Below are 21199 nucleotides of genomic sequence, written 5' to 3'. Positions count from 1 at the left end.
ATTCCCCTGTCAGGAGTCTCTGTCGGCGTAAGCAAGCTTTTCCAGCCATGGCTCCTGTTCTGTTATCTTCGAAGTTCGTCCGCCTTGTTTCGACAGTCATGCATGCTATGATTGAGTTGGTGCAAACGCCGTTGGACGAGCCTACGAACCACCATGGCCTCGGCGACGGACATCCACGAAAATCGCCAGGAAACTAACCGAACGCTTAGCATTGCTATGACGGCGCTGGGCTTGTTTTTCGTGATCTTGCGACTGCTAGCGCGGTGGAAGAAGGGTCTGTCGATTGGACGCGACGACTATACCATGCTCTTATCAGTGGTAAGTTCGGAGATGTATGAATTGGTCTGCTCGTTCGGTTTCTGACTCGACTGCGCCGAGAATAGGTGTTTCTTTTCGCAACCTGCGGTCTCAATTTGACCAGTAAGGCAACCCCCGCGCATCTTTCGAGTTTTCGGTGCTTGGCTAATATCTGTTAGTGATTCACTACGGCATGGGACGACATGCAGCCGTCCTCCCAACTGAGAACGTCATGACAATCGCAAAGGTCAAACCCAGTCTAGCATGCGAAGCATGCAAACCCCAGCCGATTTGTAGCTGACGCATTCACAGCTGCTCATGGCATTCGAATGCGTGTACTGCACCACAGTGGGCATCATCAAAGTCTCGATATTGCTCATGTACGCGCGCATCTTCCCCACACGGAATTTCCGCATCGCATCCATCATCCTCGGCGGCATTGCCATCGGCTGGGTCATCGCCATCATCTGCGTGAGCGTATTTCAGTGCGACCCGATCGCGAAGGCCTGGAACCCGAGTCTGCCGGGCACCTGCATCAACCTCAAGGGGTCATTTATCGGCAACGCAGTACCGAACATCGTGACCGATGTGGCAATCCTTTCGTTGCCGGTCCATGCAGTCTGGGGTCTGCACGCATCCCTCACGCATCGGTTGTCGGTGATTGCGATATTCTTGCTGGGCAGTTTGTACGTTTCCCTGCATTCCCACCCCTCAGGCTATCGACACCATACCGCCAATTGCACCGGGCGGTATCCCCCCGATGGATGAGTTTAGACTAACATCCGGTTCGCCGAACAACAGCGTCGTATTTACAAGTGCTTACCGGTTCTCGACGCTCTTCCAATTCGAGCCCGCCGATACCACCTGGACACTGGCCAAGGCCTGTACGTGGTGTCTGATCGAGTGCTCAAGCGGGATCATCTCCGCGTGTCTCCCGACGCTGCGGCCGCTGTTCGTGGCGCTCTCGTCCAAGTTCGCCAGTAGCGTGGGCACTTCGCGCGGACGCACCACCGGCACCAGTGGAATCAAGGGGTCTGAGCTGCAGAGCTTCGACGGGATGAACCCGGTACTGCGACCGGCAAATGAGTACCTGGCCAAGCAGCAGGTGTCGCTGCAGGTGAGCCGGCGGGACACCGCGTCAGAGGATGAGGTGCCGTTGAATACGATTCGGGTCCAGCGCGATATCTCCTGGCAGGAGACGCGGAAGATTAGTAATTCCCGACGGTGGAGATGATTTACCTCGATGTTTTCGAGCACAAATAGATTTGTTATTATAAGATACGTGCAAATGGATGTGTATAAAGGATATATCAGGAGTTGGTGTTTCTCGCGGGGTCGAAAGAAAGCATGGCATCTGGAAGCTTATTGTAAGGTGCCCCGTAGCGGTAAGCGGCTCCGGGGACTCACCTAACCTTCCCCCGCCGCCAAGTACAGTGCCCCCCATCCCCCCCTCCCCAAGTGAGCGAGGAACACAAGGCTATCATCACGTGATGATACTGTCTTTCTGCCGTTCTTTTCCGCTTCATCCTGCGCATCGGGTAAGGACGATATCTTTTCGATTCAACAGGTTCTCATGGGCAGCCCTCAGCAGCCCTTCTTGTTGATCGCAGAAAGTAAACTTTGAATCTTGGTCAGAATAATGCTTCAAGCGGTTTCTCTGCAAGCTGACAGCAACCACGAATGACGTTCCAAGAGCGACCCTCCGGCAGGTCACCAGTGGGAACAATAACTATATATTCACCGACTTGCTAGCCAGCTGGCGGGTAACAGTTTCAAGCCGATTCTCTGCACCAGTCCAATCCGAATCAACTTGAGGCGAGGACAGCAGGCATCTGGCTATACGTACTAGCATCTACCATTGCTTTGACCAGGGGCTTAGTCCTACTAAGCTATTATAGCTAGAAGCGCACGATTAGTCGCCTGCAGCAGGTGGACTTGCCCATACTGCCATGAAGAGAACCCCAGATGAAACATATTACACACACAGGTGGTTCGATTTCAAACCTACAAAAGCACAAGAAAAAAGGCTGATATTGCTCTTGGACCTAATCACATAATAAAAGCAGACTCCAAGACTCCGCTGCCAAGGCCTGGTTCATGAAGGCCAACATCCCACAGTGTAAACGTAGCACAACAAACATACAACGAAGATAAATCAAATGGTATCTTTCAAGCCGCCAAAATCCCCGCGATTAACATTCACGAACCCGCGCCTGCCGCTTGGCCGTCCCAATATGCGTGTTATGTACTTTGGTGGCGAATTTGAGACTGGTCAAGGTTTCCGCCAGGTGGGCTTGCAACGGGCTGACCATGACGAACATCAAGGTCTTGGAGTTGCCACCGAGGGAGAATTGAAGGAGGTAGGTTAGCTATTGAGTGGTTAGCTGTCGTCATGATGTTGAACAAGCTGTTCTGGAGAAGCATACCTTGCTGTTGCGGTAAGGAATATGACCGCCCTCTTTGCCCTGTCCCAGGGCAGCGATCACATCGCCCAAGCAGCTCAAACTGCGGTTGATGTTCTGTGTCTCGCGCAGACGCTCGCCAGTGGCACCGCTGTGGCTGAGTCGCTCACTGCCGGCCAAATCCACCAGGTTGAGGGTTCCCTCGCTGCGTTCGCCTGTAATGTCGTTTTCGCCAATGAGCTTGAGAATGAAGACTGAATGAGACCGGGAAGATCTCTCGTTGGCTTTGGTTGCGGCGACAGAGCGGTTGGCGGCCGCCCTCTTGAGGATGGTTTCGACCATCTCAGGCGATTCCAAGCGAACAGTAGTAACATCGGTTATGATCGTCTTTCCTCTCTGCATGTCATGCCGGATTTCGAGCTTCTTCTTGTCCAGGTCATCGGGATTGCCCAACAAGTCGTTCAAGTTCTCGTTGTACACCTCCACAAAGTTTCCTTCCATCGTGTACCGCCAGCCCTTCTCTTCCAAGCCCATCGCGGTCTCGTAGATCTGGTGCACTGCCCGAGGAATCATACCGTCGAGGGATGACATAGTATAGGTTTTACCACTGCCGGTTTGGCCGTAGCAGAAGATACACACATTGTATCCATCCAAAGCACTCTGCACAAGTTGGCTAATTTCATCGAACACTTCCGCATTCTGGGTGGATGGTCTGAACACGCGATCGAATGAGAAGTTGCTGTTCTTTCTGGAGATTGATCCAAGACTACTCTTCTCTTCAGGGCCCAGCACCGCGATCTCTTTGCAGTCCTCCGCCTCATCAGGATATTGAATCTGGGCGACCTGCGTGACGGGATCCGAAGGTAATGAGGGGCGAACTCGACAGAAGACTCGAATATTGCCTTTCAGCTCTTGTACTTGGTTGTGAAGCTTCCTTCTCAGGGTTTCTTCTTTGCGGAGCTTCTCCTTCGTGGCATTCGTTTCAGCTAATGCGTCCATCATCTGCTGATTCAGCCGCTCGAAAGCCTGGGACTGCTCTTCGCGACCGGACTCGAGGAATTCGATACGGGCTTTCAATGCACGCACTGATGACTCCATTGTTACAGTGTTCGTGCTCGCTGTATCCAGATTGTGTCTTAGGTCTCTGTTGTTCTTGCGCTCGCGTTCCAAGTCTGCCTTCAGAGTGTTTATTTCGTGTTGCTGGCTGGCGATCTCCCGCTCCTTCTTGTCAAGCTCGACATTTGATCGTTGCGTGTCAAGTGCAGATTGTGAAGCGATTTGGTTGAGTTCACGCAATCGCGCAGCCCTTTCACCCTCGATTTCGTTCGCGAAGCGTCGTTTCAGTTCGTGAATCTCCTCCTGGTGCCGAGAGTATATGGCCTCCATTTCTTTTCTGCTCTCCAGTCGGGCTGTCTCTGTTTCGATACATCGACGGGCGTTGAGGTCGTCGACAACGATCTCATGATCTCTTTGTGCGTCTTTAAGTGCTTTCTCCGCTGCGGCTAGTCGGTTCCCCATCAAGCCCATCTCAACGCGCAGTGTAACATTCGTTTCCGTAAGTTCTTTCGATGATGCCTCCAGCTCACTTACTGCAAGTAGAATTCAGTCAGCATCTAAAGCCAAGACCGGCTCATACTTGCCACTTACCTCTAGACTTGTATAAATCTAGCGCATCTTTCAATACTGAGTTTGACTGCCCATGTTGACTGACACGTTCCTCCACGCTTCGCACCAAATCGTACATTCGTCGTTCTCGGAGATCCTGGTCCCACTCGCCACCTATAGAAGAGTTAAATGACTTGATCGTTGAATCCTTGGTAAGAAACTGTGGCAAACGAGGTGGCTTTCTGGAAGAACGAGGGATAGACGAAAGGGAGGTGAAGGGGATAGGTTCAACGGAAGTCATGAAGGGAGATCTTGAGAGCTGGGCATGGTAACGCATGTGACTAATGGAAGTATGATGTGTGAGAGGACGTCTAGAAGTCGAGGCATCAATGGGGCCAGCAGCCAAAGCCAGTCGGTCCAAGGGCGAGCAAGTCGAAGCCTCATACTCTGTCCATGGCCAGATCCGGGAAGCCTTATCGCTTGGGGGAGTCCTTGTGGTCTGGGGAGGTGTAGCAGGGGATGAAAAACAGTCAAACTCTCGCCTACCCTTACGTTTTCCAAGTATGGTGCCCTCCGAGTCCTCTTGTTCACGGGAGCCCATTGCCGTTGCTGCTCGGGGAATGGCATTGGCCATTGGCCTCCGGGAATTGGTAACAGTATGTGAGCGCGACATGCTCGTATGCGGTCGCGTGGTGGGCCCGGTGGTAGATGAAATGGTCGACTTGGTTCGTGAGACAGTAGATGCAGACCGGCCCAGAGTATTGGAGCTATAAGTGTTCGCACGGCCGTGCGTCTTAGTTGTGCTGCTAGCGGTACGGGATGTCGAGGTGGCCGCGCCGGACTGAGTTGTGCTTCGTGGACGACCCGGCTCTGCCCTCGTTAGTCTCCAATCCCCTACACCCTGAGCCATCCTCCAGGGACGTACGCGGTAGGCCTGAGTTCTTACTTATGACGGCGCCAGCGATTGTTCCGGGTTGCACGAGCCCCGAGCGGGCGTTGGTTGAAGCCGGATTCATTTCTTTCAGACCGACAGTTGGGATTCGGGTACGGGAAGACGTCTTCGATTGAACCTGTCGTGTCGCGTCAGTCGAACGGTCTTGAGGGAGAGTCTGCCTCATGCGCTACCATGTGATCGTTCTCCATGCTGAGGATAGGGAGCTACAAGCCCCTGACCAGTGAAGAGGATGACTTGAAAGGTATCGACAGCGGACGAGGGCAAAATCCCGCGCAAAGCAAGGGCGCAATTCAAGACGCGTGGGGGAAGCAAAGTCAGGAGCGCAATTCAGAGAGAGTGGAGTCGAAACTGCGACATGTCAGGAGGAGGGGTGCTGGCGGGCTTGTGTAATTAAGGTGCAGCAGATAAGTTGGCGTGGGTTGAAGAGGAGTTGAACCCGGGACTGCCGATAATAATAATAAGCCTGGCTATCCAACCTGGCCAGCCGATGATGGGTTTGGCAGTATTGCAACTCCCCCGTTTCTGCAGTGACGGTGGGCGGTAAACAAACGTTGATGACTCAGCTGGTCACTGGCGGGGGACAATCATAGAAGGACACTAGACCGAACCGGGACTAGTGGTATTGATCTCCAGGCTGCTTTTGGAGCCACCAATGAATGGTCGTACTCGTCGTATTTACATTCGAGATGTTTTGTACAACTTCACCTGGAACTTAAACTATTCGACTTTGTAAAAAAGTCAATTACTATCCAGTGGAATACTTCTATCCTCTCTCAATCAATCTCAATCCATCAATTCCTATACTGTAGCTTCTGGCCCGATTGCTCCAGTTCTGGCCCGCCCGCGCGGGTTTCCACTTGTTCCCTTCTTTCTAGCCGCTGCGGCTGCGCTGCTTGCAGACCGACCGAACTGAACCTAGACAAGCCTGCCCCGTTCTCACCACTCACTCCGTCCCTCGCCATTGTCTCTTGTTTCCTTGATTGCCTTGCTTCCTTTTCTTTTCTTTCCCCCTCCTCCCCCTTTCATACTAATTTCATTGTCATTTGACACACCAGCGCCATGTCTGGTCGTTTCGTGCGTTCTTCTAAGTACCGTGAGATTCCCTCTACCCCCCCCCCTCCTCCTCCTTGCCACCTCCGATAGCCCGCAATCTGACAGGTAGCAGGACACGTCTTCGGACGGCCGACGAGAAAGGTGCGCAACCTTCCCTCCTTCTGATCTATCCTCAGCCGAACTGTCGCTTATAGGTCTAACAGGAGCAATGCTATGATAACCTGCGTGTTTCCAGAAATGCCTGGGATACCAACCTCGTCAAGGTCCGACCGCCTCATCGCCCCTAAGCCGCCCCCCCGCCGGATAATCTAACCATGCGACTAGGTCAACCCCAAGTACCTCTCCGTGAACTGGGAAGCCGGTGGTGGTGGTGCCTTTGCTGTCATCCCCTTGGAGGAGCGGGGCAAGTTGCCCGAGCGCATGCCTCTGTTCCGCGGTCACACTGCCGTTGTCTTGGATACCGACTGGTGAGCAATGGCTGACAATTGCTGTCTGCGGGAGGAAGAAGTGAGCTGACGTGGCTAGGAACCCTTTCAATGACGACCTCATTGCTTCTGGTTCGGACGACGGAAGGGTACAACCATCTGATTATGCCTCCGACACTGCATTGATCGGTCCAACTAACGGTCGCGTGATAGGTTCTGCTCTGGCGTGTACCGGAGGGATTCACCTTGTCCCCGGATGTTGACCCCGATGAGATTCAGGATGTGGCTCCCGTTGGAAAGCTCTCCGGCCACCCTAAGTACGTTTGCGATCCACTCGACCTCCCTGCGTCACCCAGTGCTGTCGCTAAAGTAAACGCATTAACGCCTCTATAGGAAGATCGGACACGTCCTCTTCAACCCCGCCGCCGAAAACATCCTGGCTACGGCATCAGGCGATTACACCGTGAAGATCTGGGATATCGAGGCCGGTGCTCCCAAATTGACGCTCAACCTGGGTGATATCGTGCAATCGCAATCGTGGAGCGCAAATGGTTCCCTCCTGGTCACGACCTCCCGGGACAAGAAGCTGCGCATTTGGGATGTACGTCAGGAGCGCCCTGCGCACGAGACGCAAGGACACTCGGGAGCCAAGAACAGTCGTTCCGTTTGGCTGGGTGAACGCGACCGGATCGCGACCACCGGTTTCTCCAAGATGAGTGACCGCCAGCTGGCGCTGTGGGATATCCGTGCTCCTCGTGAACCTATCAACGGATTCAAGACCCTCGACTCCATCTCCGGTGTCTGCATGCCCTTTTGGGACGAAGGCACTCAGTGTCTGTACCTGGCTGGCAGAGGGTGAGTAGCGCTTTGTGATAGATCGAAGGCCTAGCTAACCTAATCTAGTGACGGTAACATCCGCTACTTCGAATTGGAGAATGACAAGTTCGAATACCTTGCCGAGTACAAGTCGGCCGACCCCCAGCGTGGCATTGCGTTCATGCCCAAGCGCGGTGTCAACACCCATGACAACGAAGTCACCCGTGCCTTCAAGACGGTCAATGACACTTACATCGAGCCTGTCTCCTTCATCGTCCCCCGTCGTGCCGAGACTTTCCAAGACGACATCTATCCTCCCACCATTGGCCTGAAGCCTGCCATGGGCCCCGATGAGTGGTTCGCTGGCAAGGAGGCTATCCCGCCCAAGATCTCCATGGCTAATCTGTACGAGGGCGAGGGACTGAAGGAGGTGACTGGAGTGCAGGAGAAGCCTACCTCGTCTCTGGATACCCCTGCTTCTGCCGCACCCAAGGCCGAAGAGCCCGCTCCCGTGAAAAAGGCGGCGGAACCTGCTCCGGAGCCTACCACGGTGGCCAGACCCAATCCCTCCATGAAGGAGCAAGGTGCCTCCATGGCCGCCATGGTGAATAAGTTCGCCGACCAGGAGGAAGAGGCCGAGCCCGAGGAGCCGTCCGCGTTCGACGAAGCCCCCAAGCCTGTGGAGCGCTCCACTCGCACGCCCGAGGCTGCTTCTCCCACAGTCAAGGCCAACCCATGGCACCAGAAGGAAGAGGAGGCCAAGACGCAACCTACTTCCGCCAAGGTAAACCCACCATTTCCTCCCCTTCAACCAGCGCAAACACTAAACCCATGAACCCTCACAGGCCTCCCCCGCCCCCGAAACTCCCCGCACCGCAACTCCCCCCGCCGCCGCCGCCCCCACCGCAGCAGCAGCAGCAACCACATCCACGCCCTCACCCAGCATCTCCACCAGCACCGCCAACGCCGCCGACGCAGTGCAGCGCGAAATCGGCGCCATCAAGGAACTGATCGCCGAGCAAACCAAGACCATCGCTTCCCAGGCCCAACAGATGCAGAGCCTGACCGCGGAGATCGAATCCCTCAAGGCTAAGCTGGGCTAAGCCTTTTCGTTTTTCTTGCATGTCTATCCGCCCATCATAATCCACCTCCCCTACTAGGTATTCTACGCATATCTATCATGACTTTCTCTTCTGTTCCGACCACTCCATCTTCCCACCGGACCTCCAAAAAGGCCAGGGGATCGGGCTCTGATGTACTGTATTGTGTGCCTGCAATGTAACTACTTTCCTTTTCTTGACTTGATATAAAACAGACCCCTTTTGCATAGAGATTGCTTTGTTTACTGGCTCTCGTTCTGAGTACCGATAGTCTTGTGCACGGGTTGTTGACAGTATACTAGACGCGTATCTTGGTAAGCTAGAATATGATTCTATGATTCGTGACGTCTTGATCAGTGTGCCTGGGTTAAGGCAATTGAAGTAGAAGGGATACTACGATAAAGTGGCCTAGTATCAGAGATTGAGATTTATTGTTCATACTATCTCACATCATTCCTCGCATCTGCATGCTATATGACCATGGATGAATGAAACAAATTTGCGATTTGTCGCCATCGCCTGCAAATGATATACCCTTTGTGGGTACTGGTGCCTTTACGGCTAGTGGAGAATACATGCTCGAGGAAGACACCGCGCAGGAATGTGGAGTAATGGGAGGAGTAATTCAGGCTCAGATGGATGCGCTCTATATGCTCTTCGTCATGTGAGTGATATGAAGGACGGGTGAGGAGGATAGACGATGGATGAGATGTAGAGAGAGAAGAGTTGGGGAGTTGAAGAAGGTCGTGAGGTATTGGTATGTGACAAGGGACGAAAGAAACCTGACTGGCAGGGGAGCTACCACCGGCCGGCTTCTCTTTCCTTCTCCACGCGAGCGGCACGGGCATCGTCGGTTTCCTCATCCTCGTACTTATAACTCAGACGACGGCCGCCACTCAGGCCACGACCGTCACGCTTGCGAGACGATTTGCCGCCGTCCCTGTCTGCGTGCATCGCTTCGCGCCGCTGTTGCTCTTTGAGCATGCGCTCGCGGTTCCGGGCCTCGCGTTCCAGGGTATGGGGGTCCTTTTCAGGTTCGCCAGCTTTGGCTGCCGAGGCCGTGGCCGCCTTCTCGCGCATACGGTCTCCGCCCTCTTCGTCGCGGCCACGTTTGTCTCTTCGAGAGTGATGGCGAAACGAGTATTCACTGCCGGCAGGGGATCCGGAGCGGTCGCGACGGGAGCGCTTCCTGTCACGGTCACGGTCACGGTCACGATCCCGGTCACGATGGCGGTCACGGTCACGGTCGCGGTCTCTATCCCTGTCGCGCTCACGGTAGCGGTCACGGTCACGGTCACGGTCACGGTCGCGAGCACGATCGCGGTCCCGGTCCCAGTCGCGGTCTCGGTCACGGCGCCTGGAGTCCCGATCCCGCTCGCGATCGTCGTCGTAGCGGCTGGATCGATCTTTCCCGCCCCGATAACTGTCCCCGGTCTTGTTTCGGCCGGTCTCTTCCGGGATCGAGGACAGACGGTCGGCGTTGGCTTCGTCCCCGTTCCGATTGGGGCTGCGACTCCAGCTGCGGTGACGCCGGGACCGATGCGATCGTCGACCACTTCGCCTGTCCCGGTCCCTGTCGCGACGGTGGGTGGTAGACCTGCGCGAGTCAAGGGATGGAGAACGAGAACGACGGCCCTCGTCCGCACCGGACGGCTCATCGTATTTGTCGTCGCGACGGGGTCGTCTGGGCCGCTCGCGGCGGCGCTCTGACTCTTCTCCCATCATGTCCACACTGACCGAGCGTTGCCGATTCGAGCGGCGACCGTCTGTTTGGTCAGGCTGAGGGGATCGGGACCGGCTCTTTGTTCTGGATCCCGACCTGGGACGTGATTTCGAACGCGAGGTGGATCGTGGTCGCTGATCGTCCTGGGTAGGCGTAGCGCTCGCGCTAAGAGGAGAAAGTTAGTGAATGTTGGCCCAGCGCTAAACCTGCAGGCACTGATGATGTCTCTCACCTATGAGGGGTCGCTCCAAAAGGCTGTGCAGACGAAGCCCCTGACCGTCCAGGGATCTGGAAATTACGCTGACGGAGAACGCTGGTGTTAGGCAAACCCTCGCGCATGGCTCGAGGCGCCGCCGGCGCTCCTTCCACGCCTTGACCCCGAGGCTCGGGGTACATCGTGTTGGGACCAGCCATAAACGGAGGTCCGTTGAATCCACCACCTCGTCCACCAGGGAAAGGGCCACGCATGAAGCCTCCGCCTCTCCCAAACCCGACTCCCATCGGGCCTGGCATGCCCATAGGGAAGGTCGACATCGCTTGGACGGCATTGACTTGGTCTAGACTATCAATGGTGGGGATCCCCTGCAGCTGCGGTTCTTCAGTCTCCTGTGCAGCATCGGTATCAGGAGGGTTGGATTCGTCGTTTTCACCATTTGCTCCTTCCGTGGTGGCATCCTTGGGCACAGTATCGTCTTGTGCACCCTCCGCATCGCCATCGCCACCGGGGCCAACTTCATCATTGTTGATCTCTGGAGCGTCTCCATGGTCGAACTCTCCGGACATCTCGGCAGCACCATCCTGCGACTGGGACGCCATGTCTGAACTCAGATTAGAGGCATTATGGTTAGGGAACGCTGGGTAGTTAGCATTAGGGGGGTAATTGGCCTGCATATGTCCAGCAGCAAGGCCGCCTCGGCCACGACCACTAGGGAAATATCCACGACCACGACCCCGGAAATTGCCTCTGCCATACCCCGGGCCATACGACCCGTTCTGATAATCTTGGCTAGGGAACTGTTGCTGCTGCATTTGAGCAAGGTTGGGTTGAGACATATTATATCCACCGAAGCCAGAGGGGCCCCCGTATTGCGGACCCATACCATTTGCGAAAGCATTTGGATTGAATTTATCTTGGCCTCCATTCCACATATTGTTCTGTGAGCCGTCCCATCCCCCATACATCCCCTGACCCGCGTCGAAACTCATTCCCATGTTCATGCCAGTCATGTTCATCCCGTAGCCTCCAAACATACCCTGATTCGCGGCCATCGGGTCCATTGCCATTCCAGGCATTCCTACCGAGTATATCAGTAATGCGAAGACGGGACAAGAAATGGAGAGCGAAGACTGACCTATGGGGAAATTGAGCATTCCATTGTTCATGTACTGGCTCATCGGGTTGAAGCTTCCGTTCCAGCCCATGTTGGGGAACATCCCAGCGCCCGCATTGAAGCCCATACCGTTGGCGAGCATTGATCCTGGCTCGCCACCCTGGGAGGCTTCTTCCTCATTGGCCTGAGTAGACTGATTCTCATCGGTTGGACCAGCCTCGTCAGCTCCGTCTTGGGCTACCTCTTCGGACTGGTCTGGTGCCGGCTCCGAGGTGCTCTCGACATTTTCATCCTGCGAAAAACTTGTTAGAGGCACCAACAAAATCAGTCATAAAAGCACATACCTGAACGGCAGCTTCGGCAACTTCGTTGCCAGAAGCATTGTCCGCATTGGGCTCAGGGACGTTGAACCCAGAAGTCTCTTCAGTAACAGCATCGGCGGAAGCAGTGGCAGATACCACTCCCTCTGACACAGATTGATCCCCAGCACTGTTAGCTGCAACAGGGGGCTCCTCTTGAGACGGAGTCGCATCCGCGGGCGTCGCTCCGTTTGCACCTGCGGAAGTCGCGGGAGTAGCCGACTGCCGCTCTCTCTCTCGCTTCTTTTCCTCGGTGCGCAGGAAGGCTTTGAGGGTAGTTCGGAGGGCCTTGTTCGGTTTGCATAGATCAGAGGAGAGAGGAGTGTGCGCGCAGACAGGACATGTTTCGGGGAGAGACACCTGGCCTGATTACTCTGGATTAGACCTCCGATAAGGATTGTAAGAATGGGAGAGTCGCGTACAGTTCTCGCAAATAGCCTGGTCGCAGCAAGGAAGGCGGAATGCGTTCACGGCAAGTTTGTTGCAGATGGCGCATCGCAGCTTGAACGGGATCTCGTCCTGCGTCAATGAGCTACTCGGCGCAGCCACCAGCCATCAGCCATCAAGTATAGCAAGGGAGTCATGACACAGCATTCGGCCATACCTGGCGATATCCATCAAGCCCGAAGGCTGATCCGCGACAGCCATTGGAGTAGTCACGACCGGCTTTTTGGAGGGGATAGAAAGCGAAGAGATCGATGCAGACGAAAAGAGTCCAGGGGATTGCGATTATGAGGAAAGAGAGGTGGAAGCCGAAATGGCGGGGGTAAACAACATGCTCAGTTCGCCATCAATGGGAGACAAGGGCCATTCCTGCTGGCGTCACCACAGTTGAAGCAATTCCGATAATCAGCTATCTTGTGAACAGTATCGCGATGGACCATCATTTTGTTTGCTGGACCAAATTTGGAGGCCGGAGAGCGGGCCGGAGCGGAAGAATAGCCTTCCCGGGGAGGGTCGGTTCCATTGCGCCCCGCCCCTCTCTTTCTCTCTCTCTCTTCTCTCTAACGGTTTGATGTTCAAGTAACACATGAATAGGCAAATTGGATTATTCAGTCAACCCCTGTTTCCTCTCGGCCTACTAGCTAACTGGAAGTTACAACTCTCACAGCTTCCAGAACGTGTTGTTCTTGTCGATCGCACGCTACAGATACAAGTACTAGGACATGTCATGTTCGTGATGGTCGTTATAGAGTTCGCTGCATAACCACCATGTATCGCAAGGCTCTCAGCAGCAGCAGCATGAAGAGCTGCAACAACGTCGTCATCATCATCCAGGCAGAGAGATACCGCCATCCCCGGACAATTGTTGCAGGCGAGTAAGCACTAGGCTACGCGCGACCGGAACTGTACCTTCTTCCGGCCCTATCTAATCTACCTATGAATGATTGCAAGGTGTTCAGCCCGCATGCTCGCTCTTCTATTTTGACACGCAAACAATAGGTAACAAGGGCAGCCACCACAGGACACATGGTCAGATTAGATCAAGTTTATTTTTTATTAAACCGTCAGTGACCGGGGTTGGCTAGAATCGCCAACACGAGACCCAACAACAGGCGATACGCTCAGCGGGTTTCGGCCTCATTGTTGGATCTCTCGCCTCGAGTCTCTGGAGCTCTTTGTATCGTCATCCAGTAGTGCCGTGGTGGTGGTGGGGAGGTTGTCAAGAACCAAAAGAAAAGGGGCAGGGTATTGTTCCATGGTCAGGAAGGGGATGTAAATCAACATCAACAGATGACTCTTCCATTCAAGCGTCAAGCTGTCTCAACACCCGATCAGGGTAACTCGAAACAAGGGGATAGGCTGTGTGTAAGGTAGAAACGAGACAGGCATCGGAAGCAGGGATGAATTTGCATCATTGACCTGCGCTGGCTCGACGGAAAGAATCACGCGCGGTAAAGGTAAATGCAGCAGAAGACCAATCAGTGACTGAACCAGAGCACATAGTTCTACGGGCGGGGTGGCAGGGAGGGAGTGGTTCGTTCGCATGAGCGCAGGCTGTGGCTGTGGTGACTGTATGGTGCAGTCATCGTGGTTAGAGAAGGTGTGGAGATGAAGGAAGATGGTGTTAGCATCTTGGGAGTCGCAGAGTTGAGGTAGAAGGAAGAGGGTGTAGGGTTATCTTCCAGCTGACCAGTTGACCCCGGAGAGAAGGAACGGGTTGGATGGACATGAACATGGACTATAACTGGAGATTGAGTGAGAAGAAGAGTTACTTGTACAAAATAGAAAAAGAAAAAGAAAAAGAAAAAAAGAAAAAAAGAACTAGACAACAGGAACCACTGCAGCAGACGAAAATAGCCAAAAGGAGCCCCCAATCACCCAGTGGGTTTAGCGTGACCGAGTTGTAACGGAGCGCAGGGTTAAAAAGGGCCGCAGCTGCTCCCCGGAAGAAAGACACCCGGACCTTTTCTTGTCTGGCTGTTGTGGCCACCTCCCCGGCTGCTCTTGGGCACACGCACTTCCTGCCTGTAATCTTCCCTCTTACACTACCTTTACCGTACCGCCCACTCAATAACCGTTCCAACACAAAGCAAAACCACGGCAGAAAAAGCTCGGGCCATCCGCCGCGCGCGCGCCATCTACAATACAAAAACATCCCTTCTCTATCCTATGCTATCCTATCCTCGTTCATTGTTTGATTATTATTATCATTATCATCATAATAATCAGACATAAAGACCTCTCTCTCTCTCTCAGCTGGGCGCTTTATGATATGATCATCACTCAAGGGTTTCATGTCTATCTAAAACAGACTGAGAACCCTCCTTCTCTTTATTCACTCTTAGTGAATTGAATCTCAACAGGATTTCACCGAGTTTCTACTGGCGGTAAAGGTAAGAAGAAGTTCCCCATATTTATTCTATACTAGTCTGTTTTTTTCTTTCCTTTAGGCGCGCACGCGCATTTTGCTCCCTGGAAACCAAAAAAAAAAAAATAATAAAAACCAGAATTATGGACTGAGGTTAAAAAACATTAAAATCCCCACAGGCGATGACCGATCAAGACAATTCCTACCGACCACGATCCCCTGATTTTTCCGCCTTCCAAACCCCCATCTCCCCTTCCGTCAACCACCCCGTCTACCCGTTCGGGAATCCGCTCGCCCATCGCGCTTCCTACGACGCCTCACCTTTCTTCACCCCGCAGTATCAACAACCCCCGGCCCCGCCAAGCAGGGTTCCCCAGCAGTATATCTATCCCTTCGCTGACGCGGCACACCTATACACGGATATGGCTCGTCGCTCGACGCGTCTCGCTCAGGCCGCCGAGGCCGCGCCGCCGCCCCAAAGCAAGTACATCGACCCCGTTGTATCGGAAGACGAGGAGCCTGCCCGGCCTCCTTCTCCTTCCCCTCCTCCGCCTCCTCCTCCCCCGGCGCCGGCTGCTGTCCCCGTCGAGGTGAAAACCAAATTCCCCGTCGCGCGCATAAAGCGCATCATGCAGGCCGATGAAGATGTCGGTAAAGTCGCGCAGGTCACGCCAATTGCTGTCTGTAAGTGGCCATGTCTACCTTCTAGTCCATGCGCGTAGCTGGTAACTAACTCATTCGTTTCTCTCATCTACAGCCAAGGCACTCGAACTCTTCATGATCTCCCTCGTCACCAAAGCCGCCAAGGAAGCCAAGGATCGCAACTCCAAACGCGTCACGGCCTCGCACCTGAAGCAAGCTGTCGCCAAGGACGAAGTACTCGATTTCCTGGCAGATATCATCGCGAAGGTGCCCGATCAGCCTGCGAGTCGGAAACACGACGACGACGGCAGTGATCAGAACGAACAGCCGAAACGGAAGCGGGGCGGCCGTCGCCCCAAAGACGATAGTGATTAAGTGATTCTAGGATATGGTTCAGCGGCGCATTATAGTTTACTGGTTCTGGTTCTTCTTTCGTCGTTAGTATATCTGTGAACGATCTGATGGGCTATTCTCTAGACCGGAATGGAGAAGGGGCGTATAATATATTTTTCAAGGCGTTGCGGTGGTGGGCATGGATGGGCTTGCATCTCGCGACGTGAATAGGTACTTTTTTTTATTGGCTTTCTCTATCTTTGTTCTTTCTGTCTTCTCTTACGTTTTCTGTTCTATTCTCTCACCTCGTGGGGTCGGTTATTTGGACAATCTCTTCGGGGTCTCTGTTTCTTACGTTCCGGTTGCTGCGGTCATCTCATCAACAGCAATGATGTGGCTCTGTATTTGTAGGTTTGATTCGGGGGGAATTCGTACGGGGTCGTGGGAAGCTGACTGGTGCGTCTGGCATGCCAGAGACAATATCAATCATGTACAGCAAGCCAGCTTGAATGCCTGTGTGACCTGATGTAGTGCATGCTGTGTTCCAGGTTGGCGTGAGTTGAGCATGCTTCCGACTTGCAAATACGACGAACAATCCATGCCATGATAAGGTTTCCTTGGAACCTCGCCGGCGGAGTGGAAACCGGACTAGTCTCAATCGGGTGGTTCCGGGGTCCGCCCGCTGGCTGCACACTAACCCCTTTTTGGCGTCGTGTTTGGGCCTTCCAGCCCCAGGCACTCAACTTATTCAGTTACCTTACTATTGCTGCTGCTGCTATTTCCTTCCTGCTGCACATCGGCTTCAAATCTCCCCCTCACCATTCTAACCCCCCCACGCTTACTGACCATGCTTGAGACATAGTACCATGCTGGTCCTTCAGAATCATGGACTTTGTATGTTTGACAATCCCCTTCATTCTCGAGTGTCTTCGTCTTCTACCGTCAACAAACGCACTAATCAACAGCAGTGGTCTCGTATAATTGGGGGCTCCCGCTCGCTCTCAACTAAGAGCTTTCGGGCAACCACTCCCACCGAGCGATTGACCTCGTTCAAGCGAACTTGCAATACTCTGCAGGTAACCCGATCCTTTCCCCTGTCGCTGCTTGCTGCCTCATATTGACCCTCTCAGCAAATATGGCGCTCCAGCAATACCCCCTCCGGCGAACAGTCCGCGACAGTCAACGCGCGCAATTGCATTGATCGGCTGATTTCCGTCCTGAGTGACGAATCTCGGGGCCCGGCCCCCCATCCATGCCTCGCATATGCCTCCTCCTCGCAGATCTTCGTCACCGTCACCAAACTCGCTCTATCCTCCTACGACGATGGCATGCTCCGGTCCGCGACCGTCTTCTTCAACACCCTGATCGACTCCGAGGTTGACGGGGTAGTCGACAACCGCCTCTTCGCCCGTGCGCTAGTAGATCTAGTTCGACGGGCGGACAAGCACTCGGAAGATGTGGAAGGCAGACTCGTCGAGCTTCTGTTTGGGGTGGCCAACAACATCCGTCTGCAACCCGATATCCTTCCGGCGTGGTTTGCTCCCCGATCCGACGAGCAGGAGCGGGAACAGCAGAGCACCAATGGGGCGGAGTTTGCGGGGGCCATGCGGAAGGATGACTTTCCGTTGTTCTATCTGCTGGTGGAATATGTGCACCATGCGGGTCGGGCGGGCGATTTTGCGCGCACCGGTCTGCTTTATCTTATCGAGACGGCTTCGAGGTCAAAGAGACTCGAGCGGTGGCTGATTGAGAGCGACTTGGCTACGTTAATGGCAACGGGTCTGGGCGCGCTCTACAGTCAGTTGGGAAGGTGCGTATGCGATGCATCCTTCTAGTCTGCTGAATCTAACGATGCCTGTCCAGTTTGACGTTCCCTGAAAACACGGATGAGAACATCCCGCATATTGTCGCCCTGTCAGATCACGCCAACCAAGAAACTGCTCTCCCTCCGCTGCTCGGCCCATCGATGGACTCGTTTATGTCTTATCTACTGTTTTGGCAGGATACGATTGATCACTGCAAGTCGGCAGAAGTGAACGGAACGCTGTTGGATCATTTCCAGGTGTTGTTCCTGGAACAGCTACTGTATGTACTGATTGCTTGTGATGAGTGTACAAACTGACAGTCAGGCAGGTATCCGTCGCTGCTCGAATCTTCCGATGTGCAAGGCGGTTCAACGGCCGCAGTACTTACTTATCTCTACCGGATCCTAGAGTCCGTTAATCAGGAAGATCTGGTCCATCGGATTCTCCACTTCCTTCTTGCGTCGCCTTCGGATTCGGAGCCTGTCACCATCGACATGTCTGTCAGTCGACGCAAGTCGTTAGATGTGTTGGCGGCCTTTTCGGAAGAAGCCGCCAGGCCTTCGCCATCCTTGTTTAATCTGCGAGACCTCACTTTGCTCGGACTTCAGTCGGCCAATCGTCAGACCATTTTGGCGACGCTACGACTCATGACTGTTGTCTTACAGCGACATCACTCTTTCGCACGGTCATTAGTCCGGACCGTTCCGGGTCAATTCGCCAAGCAGCGGACAGTCGGCGCTTTGAACGTCGAGCTGGGGCAGCTACTTGGCATGGCTACGTCGATAGTGGACGACCCAACATTGAATGATTCCTACGACAACTATCTCAAGGATGGGCTAGCAATCTTGGAATCCCGCCTTTGCATGGCCCTTTCGGAGGATAATCCGGAAGATCACCTTCCTCTCGAACTCCGGCAAGAGGACCCCATCGTGCACGAGCTGCTCCACCGCCTCGAAAACTTCTTTACCAACAGCGTAGTTGTGAATCTGGCCCTTACAGAGGTTCTGGGCAGTATTGTTGCGTCGCACTTGATCTCCCTCGATGGCTGGCTCTTGGTTGATCCGGCCAAATATGTCTACACTCAAACGGGCGAAACAGGGACTTCCGAATTACTCGACCAAATCAGACATGCCTACGAAGAGCCAATCTGGGATATAGCAGACACACCGGCTCTAAAGTCCATACTACAGCAACTCGTGCAGAAAATCCAAACGTGGCGCAAGGAGATCCCCGATTTTGATATCCTTGTCGCCGCGCGTCGCGACCTACTCCATCAGGACGACCAGCCGGCCCAAACCCCCAACCGTTCACAACGGGGTTCCCAACCGCCCACCCGGTCTCCCTCACAGCGACCAACCCCGCGCCGAGAATCTGAATACGGCTCACCAACGCCCCGAGGCAGGCCCTCCAGTCGACCATTCGAGCGAGCCACCGCAACGCCCTCCCCAACCCGCAACAATTCTCGGGACTTCTTCACCCAAGACCTTCCTTTCCGGCCTCCGCGCGAAACCTCCACCGCACGGAAGACCGCTGCCGAAGAACTCCGTCGACGCCTCGAGCAACCTTTTGCCGTGAACACTCCTCCTACCCCGGATGCCACCAACCCAACCGAACAGAAATTAGGTGCTGGGGATGACCACACCGCCGCCGAGAACCCGTCCCCAACCGAGACAGCAACTGAACTTCCGACAACCCCAGAAGAACCCCAGGAGTCTGCTGTCTTCGACGAAGAGGAGGGCCAGCAGGTCGCGACGCTGGGCCACGTGCTCACCAACGTGGTTCTGCTGTACGAGTTCCTGCTTGAAATATCGGCTATCGTCCAGGCACGCGGAACGCTCTTCGAGGAGGCCGGATACCCGGGTCTAGGGCTTGCTCCGGCGCCGGAGGTCGAATAGTCAGTGAAGGCAAGTCGGCAACGGAAATAGTCATTAGCCAAGAGGGAGAAAATCGGTTCAGATGCTGTGGGCAGGTCCTATGATGAACGGTTTGGGTTTGGGGTATTATGTAAATGGATTGGCAGGTATGCGTATGGTCCGGGTGTATCGATACAACCATACTCTGTATTTCTTGTGTGATAACTTTGGTTAGGATGATATATAGAAGGCAATGGCATGTATATCTAGTCACTCAACCTCAAACCTCAACTCCAATCCAGAGAGAGTATGAGGTATCCCGGGGGAGAACCCCCGGGCCCCCCTTTTTTTTCAGCTCCCTGGTAACCTCAATCCCAACCCAAAGAATATAGATATCCGGGGGAGAACCCCCGGACCCCCCTTTTCTTTCAACCTCCTGGTAACCTCAATAAACTATACAACCTCCCCATTCTCAATCTCCCGCATCATCAGCTCCGCCTTCCTCGCCACGCTCCGAATCCCTACTTCTACCCACTCCAAGCAGCTAATCTCACCAAACCTCTCCCTCCAAAGCCTCCAACTCTCGCGACAGAATCCATGTTTCCCATTCCACAAAGGTCCGCCGCTGCCAGGCGCACCCCTCAGCGGACCCGCCGGAAACTCCTCCTCCCACTCGTAGATCTCGGCCCCAAGAACCTCAATCCACGCCGCCGCGGCCGGCACCCACGCCTCCAGCGCATCGCCATCCTCGTCCCGCTCCTCCCGCGGCGTCCTTGGAGTCTCCAGCGCAGTCCGGAAGGTCACGAGCACCAACCACACCCCGATCACATAGAACACAGGCTCCTCGGTGGCGACTAGCAGCGCCGTGAAGCGGGTTGATGTTGATTGTCTGCGCGATCACCGCGTCGCGAGATGTCTTGTTGGTGCTCCCCCGCGCGGGGATCGAGGTGTCCCAGTACCACCGGATTTCCCAGCCCAACAGTGGGAGGTCCCTCCAGACTTGCCTGTCGTAGAGGTGGACCGGTTGTTGTTGTTGTTGATGATTTCGTGGTTCATCCTCGGCCTCATCAGGAGGAAGAAGGCTTGGGCTTGCGGTTGTAATGATCACGGTCGGGAGATGGGCCATATCCACCAAAAGGTCTACAAGTTTATCGTGGTGGTGCGGGTTCTGCGCTGCGAGGTTCACGATCCGGTGCCAGAGGTGGCCTAGTTCTCCTCCTAGACCTGAGGTCGACACTGCTGAGGGCGACGAGGTAAGAACTGAAGTGGCCCTGGAGGCGAGTTGCGCCGCGGCGGCGGGCGAGTAGAGTCTTTCTGCTAGGTAATCGCGTACGATTCGGCGGTAGTAGGGGTCCAGGTCGTCGCCGTCATCGCTTTCGCTGTCATCGTTGAGCTCCGGCTGGGTTGGGGTGGGGTGGGTTCGACATGTTGGTTACTGTGCTTTTGGTCTGGTTTAGAAAAGAGTGGAGGAGAGAGAGAGAAGAGCTGGAGCTGGGATCGAAAGGGCCGAGTTCTTGTTTTTGTTCCTCCTCACTTGTCTCTTTCTAATTCTTCGTGGACAAGTCCTACAGTCGGCGCTGCATTATATCTTACGGGTACTTAGCGATCTGTGTGCAGCAGGAAGACAGGATGGGGGTTCGATGACAAAAAGCCAAGGCCGGAGTACATCTGACCAAACAATTCAGGCA

At 54.4% G+C, this 21199-nt stretch overlaps 8 protein-coding genes across 8 annotated transcripts; 5 read left to right on the top strand and 3 right to left on the bottom strand.

Annotated features, from left to right (window-relative positions):
- Positions 1 to 59: 59 nt before the first annotated feature.
- On the top strand, positions 60 to 1618 carry BO97DRAFT_442171 (uncharacterized protein). Its single transcript, XM_025698235.1, has 5 exons — positions 60 to 318; positions 384 to 420; positions 477 to 544; positions 610 to 983; positions 1099 to 1618. The coding sequence occupies exons 1-5, from the start codon at positions 154 to 156 to the stop codon at positions 1529 to 1531; spliced, it is 1077 nt and encodes a 358-aa protein (XP_025553021.1). The 5' UTR covers positions 60 to 153; the 3' UTR covers positions 1532 to 1618.
- Positions 1619 to 2322: 704 nt separating this feature from the next.
- Positions 2323 to 5672, bottom strand: BO97DRAFT_366257 (putative kinesin family protein (KlpA)). Its single transcript, XM_025692612.1, has 6 exons — positions 5430 to 5672; positions 5230 to 5374; positions 4851 to 5174; positions 4347 to 4478; positions 2724 to 4288; positions 2323 to 2666 (listed from the first exon to the last, which is right to left on the bottom strand). Exons 1-6 carry the CDS (start codon positions 5445 to 5447, stop codon positions 2490 to 2492), a joined length of 2361 nt encoding a protein of 786 aa, XP_025553020.1. The 5' UTR covers positions 5448 to 5672; the 3' UTR covers positions 2323 to 2489.
- A 543-nt stretch (positions 5673 to 6215) lies between these two features.
- BO97DRAFT_404656 (coronin) lies at positions 6216 to 8872 on the top strand. Its single transcript, XM_025695003.1, has 9 exons — positions 6216 to 6352; positions 6425 to 6453; positions 6516 to 6575; positions 6637 to 6779; positions 6838 to 6886; positions 6951 to 7054; positions 7131 to 7592; positions 7641 to 8337; positions 8399 to 8872. The coding sequence occupies exons 1-9, from the start codon at positions 6319 to 6321 to the stop codon at positions 8654 to 8656; spliced, it is 1836 nt and encodes a 611-aa protein (XP_025553019.1). The 5' UTR covers positions 6216 to 6318; the 3' UTR covers positions 8657 to 8872.
- Positions 8873 to 9090: 218 nt separating this feature from the next.
- On the bottom strand, positions 9091 to 12933 carry BO97DRAFT_469515 (uncharacterized protein). The gene is made up of 6 exons (XM_025699852.1): positions 12671 to 12933; positions 12489 to 12598; positions 12052 to 12431; positions 11729 to 11999; positions 10609 to 11671; positions 9091 to 10472 (listed from the first exon to the last, which is right to left on the bottom strand). The coding sequence occupies exons 1-6, from the start codon at positions 12712 to 12714 to the stop codon at positions 9452 to 9454; spliced, it is 2889 nt and encodes a 962-aa protein (XP_025553018.1). The 5' UTR covers positions 12715 to 12933; the 3' UTR covers positions 9091 to 9451.
- Positions 12934 to 14884: 1951 nt separating this feature from the next.
- Positions 14885 to 16064, top strand: nctA (negative cofactor 2 transcription regulator complex subunit BUR6). Its single transcript, XM_025691070.1, has 2 exons — positions 14885 to 15562; positions 15636 to 16064. The coding sequence occupies exons 1-2, from the start codon at positions 15061 to 15063 to the stop codon at positions 15893 to 15895; spliced, it is 762 nt and encodes a 253-aa protein (XP_025553017.1). The 5' UTR covers positions 14885 to 15060; the 3' UTR covers positions 15896 to 16064.
- Positions 15857 to 16456, top strand: BO97DRAFT_28137 (uncharacterized protein). Its single transcript, XM_025691071.1, has one exon. The coding sequence runs from the start codon at positions 16053 to 16055 to the stop codon at positions 16377 to 16379; it is 327 nt and encodes a 108-aa protein (XP_025553016.1). The 5' UTR covers positions 15857 to 16052; the 3' UTR covers positions 16380 to 16456.
- A 205-nt stretch (positions 16457 to 16661) lies between these two features.
- BO97DRAFT_404653 (uncharacterized protein) lies at positions 16662 to 19767 on the top strand. The gene is made up of 5 exons (XM_025695002.1): positions 16662 to 16747; positions 16822 to 16929; positions 16984 to 17663; positions 17717 to 17938; positions 17987 to 19767. The coding sequence occupies exons 1-5, from the start codon at positions 16739 to 16741 to the stop codon at positions 19551 to 19553; spliced, it is 2586 nt and encodes an 861-aa protein (XP_025553015.1). The 5' UTR covers positions 16662 to 16738; the 3' UTR covers positions 19554 to 19767.
- A 197-nt stretch (positions 19768 to 19964) lies between these two features.
- On the bottom strand, positions 19965 to 20897 carry BO97DRAFT_433397 (DUF3632 domain-containing protein; the record flags this gene model as incomplete). The annotated part of the gene is made up of 3 exons (XM_025697596.1): positions 19965 to 20354; positions 20413 to 20782; positions 20845 to 20897. 3 exons carry the CDS (start codon positions 20895 to 20897, stop codon positions 19965 to 19967), a joined length of 813 nt encoding a protein of 270 aa, XP_025553014.1.
- Positions 20898 to 21199: the final 302 nt, after the last annotated feature.

Source organism: Aspergillus homomorphus, assembly GCF_003184865.1.
Source record: "Aspergillus homomorphus CBS 101889 unplaced genomic scaffold BO97scaffold_11, whole genome shotgun sequence".
NCBI classification, from domain to species: Eukaryota; Fungi; Ascomycota; class Eurotiomycetes; order Eurotiales; family Aspergillaceae; genus Aspergillus; species Aspergillus homomorphus.
The sequence above is the reverse complement of the archived record's forward strand: the minus strand, read 5'-3'. Positions and strand labels throughout refer to the sequence as shown.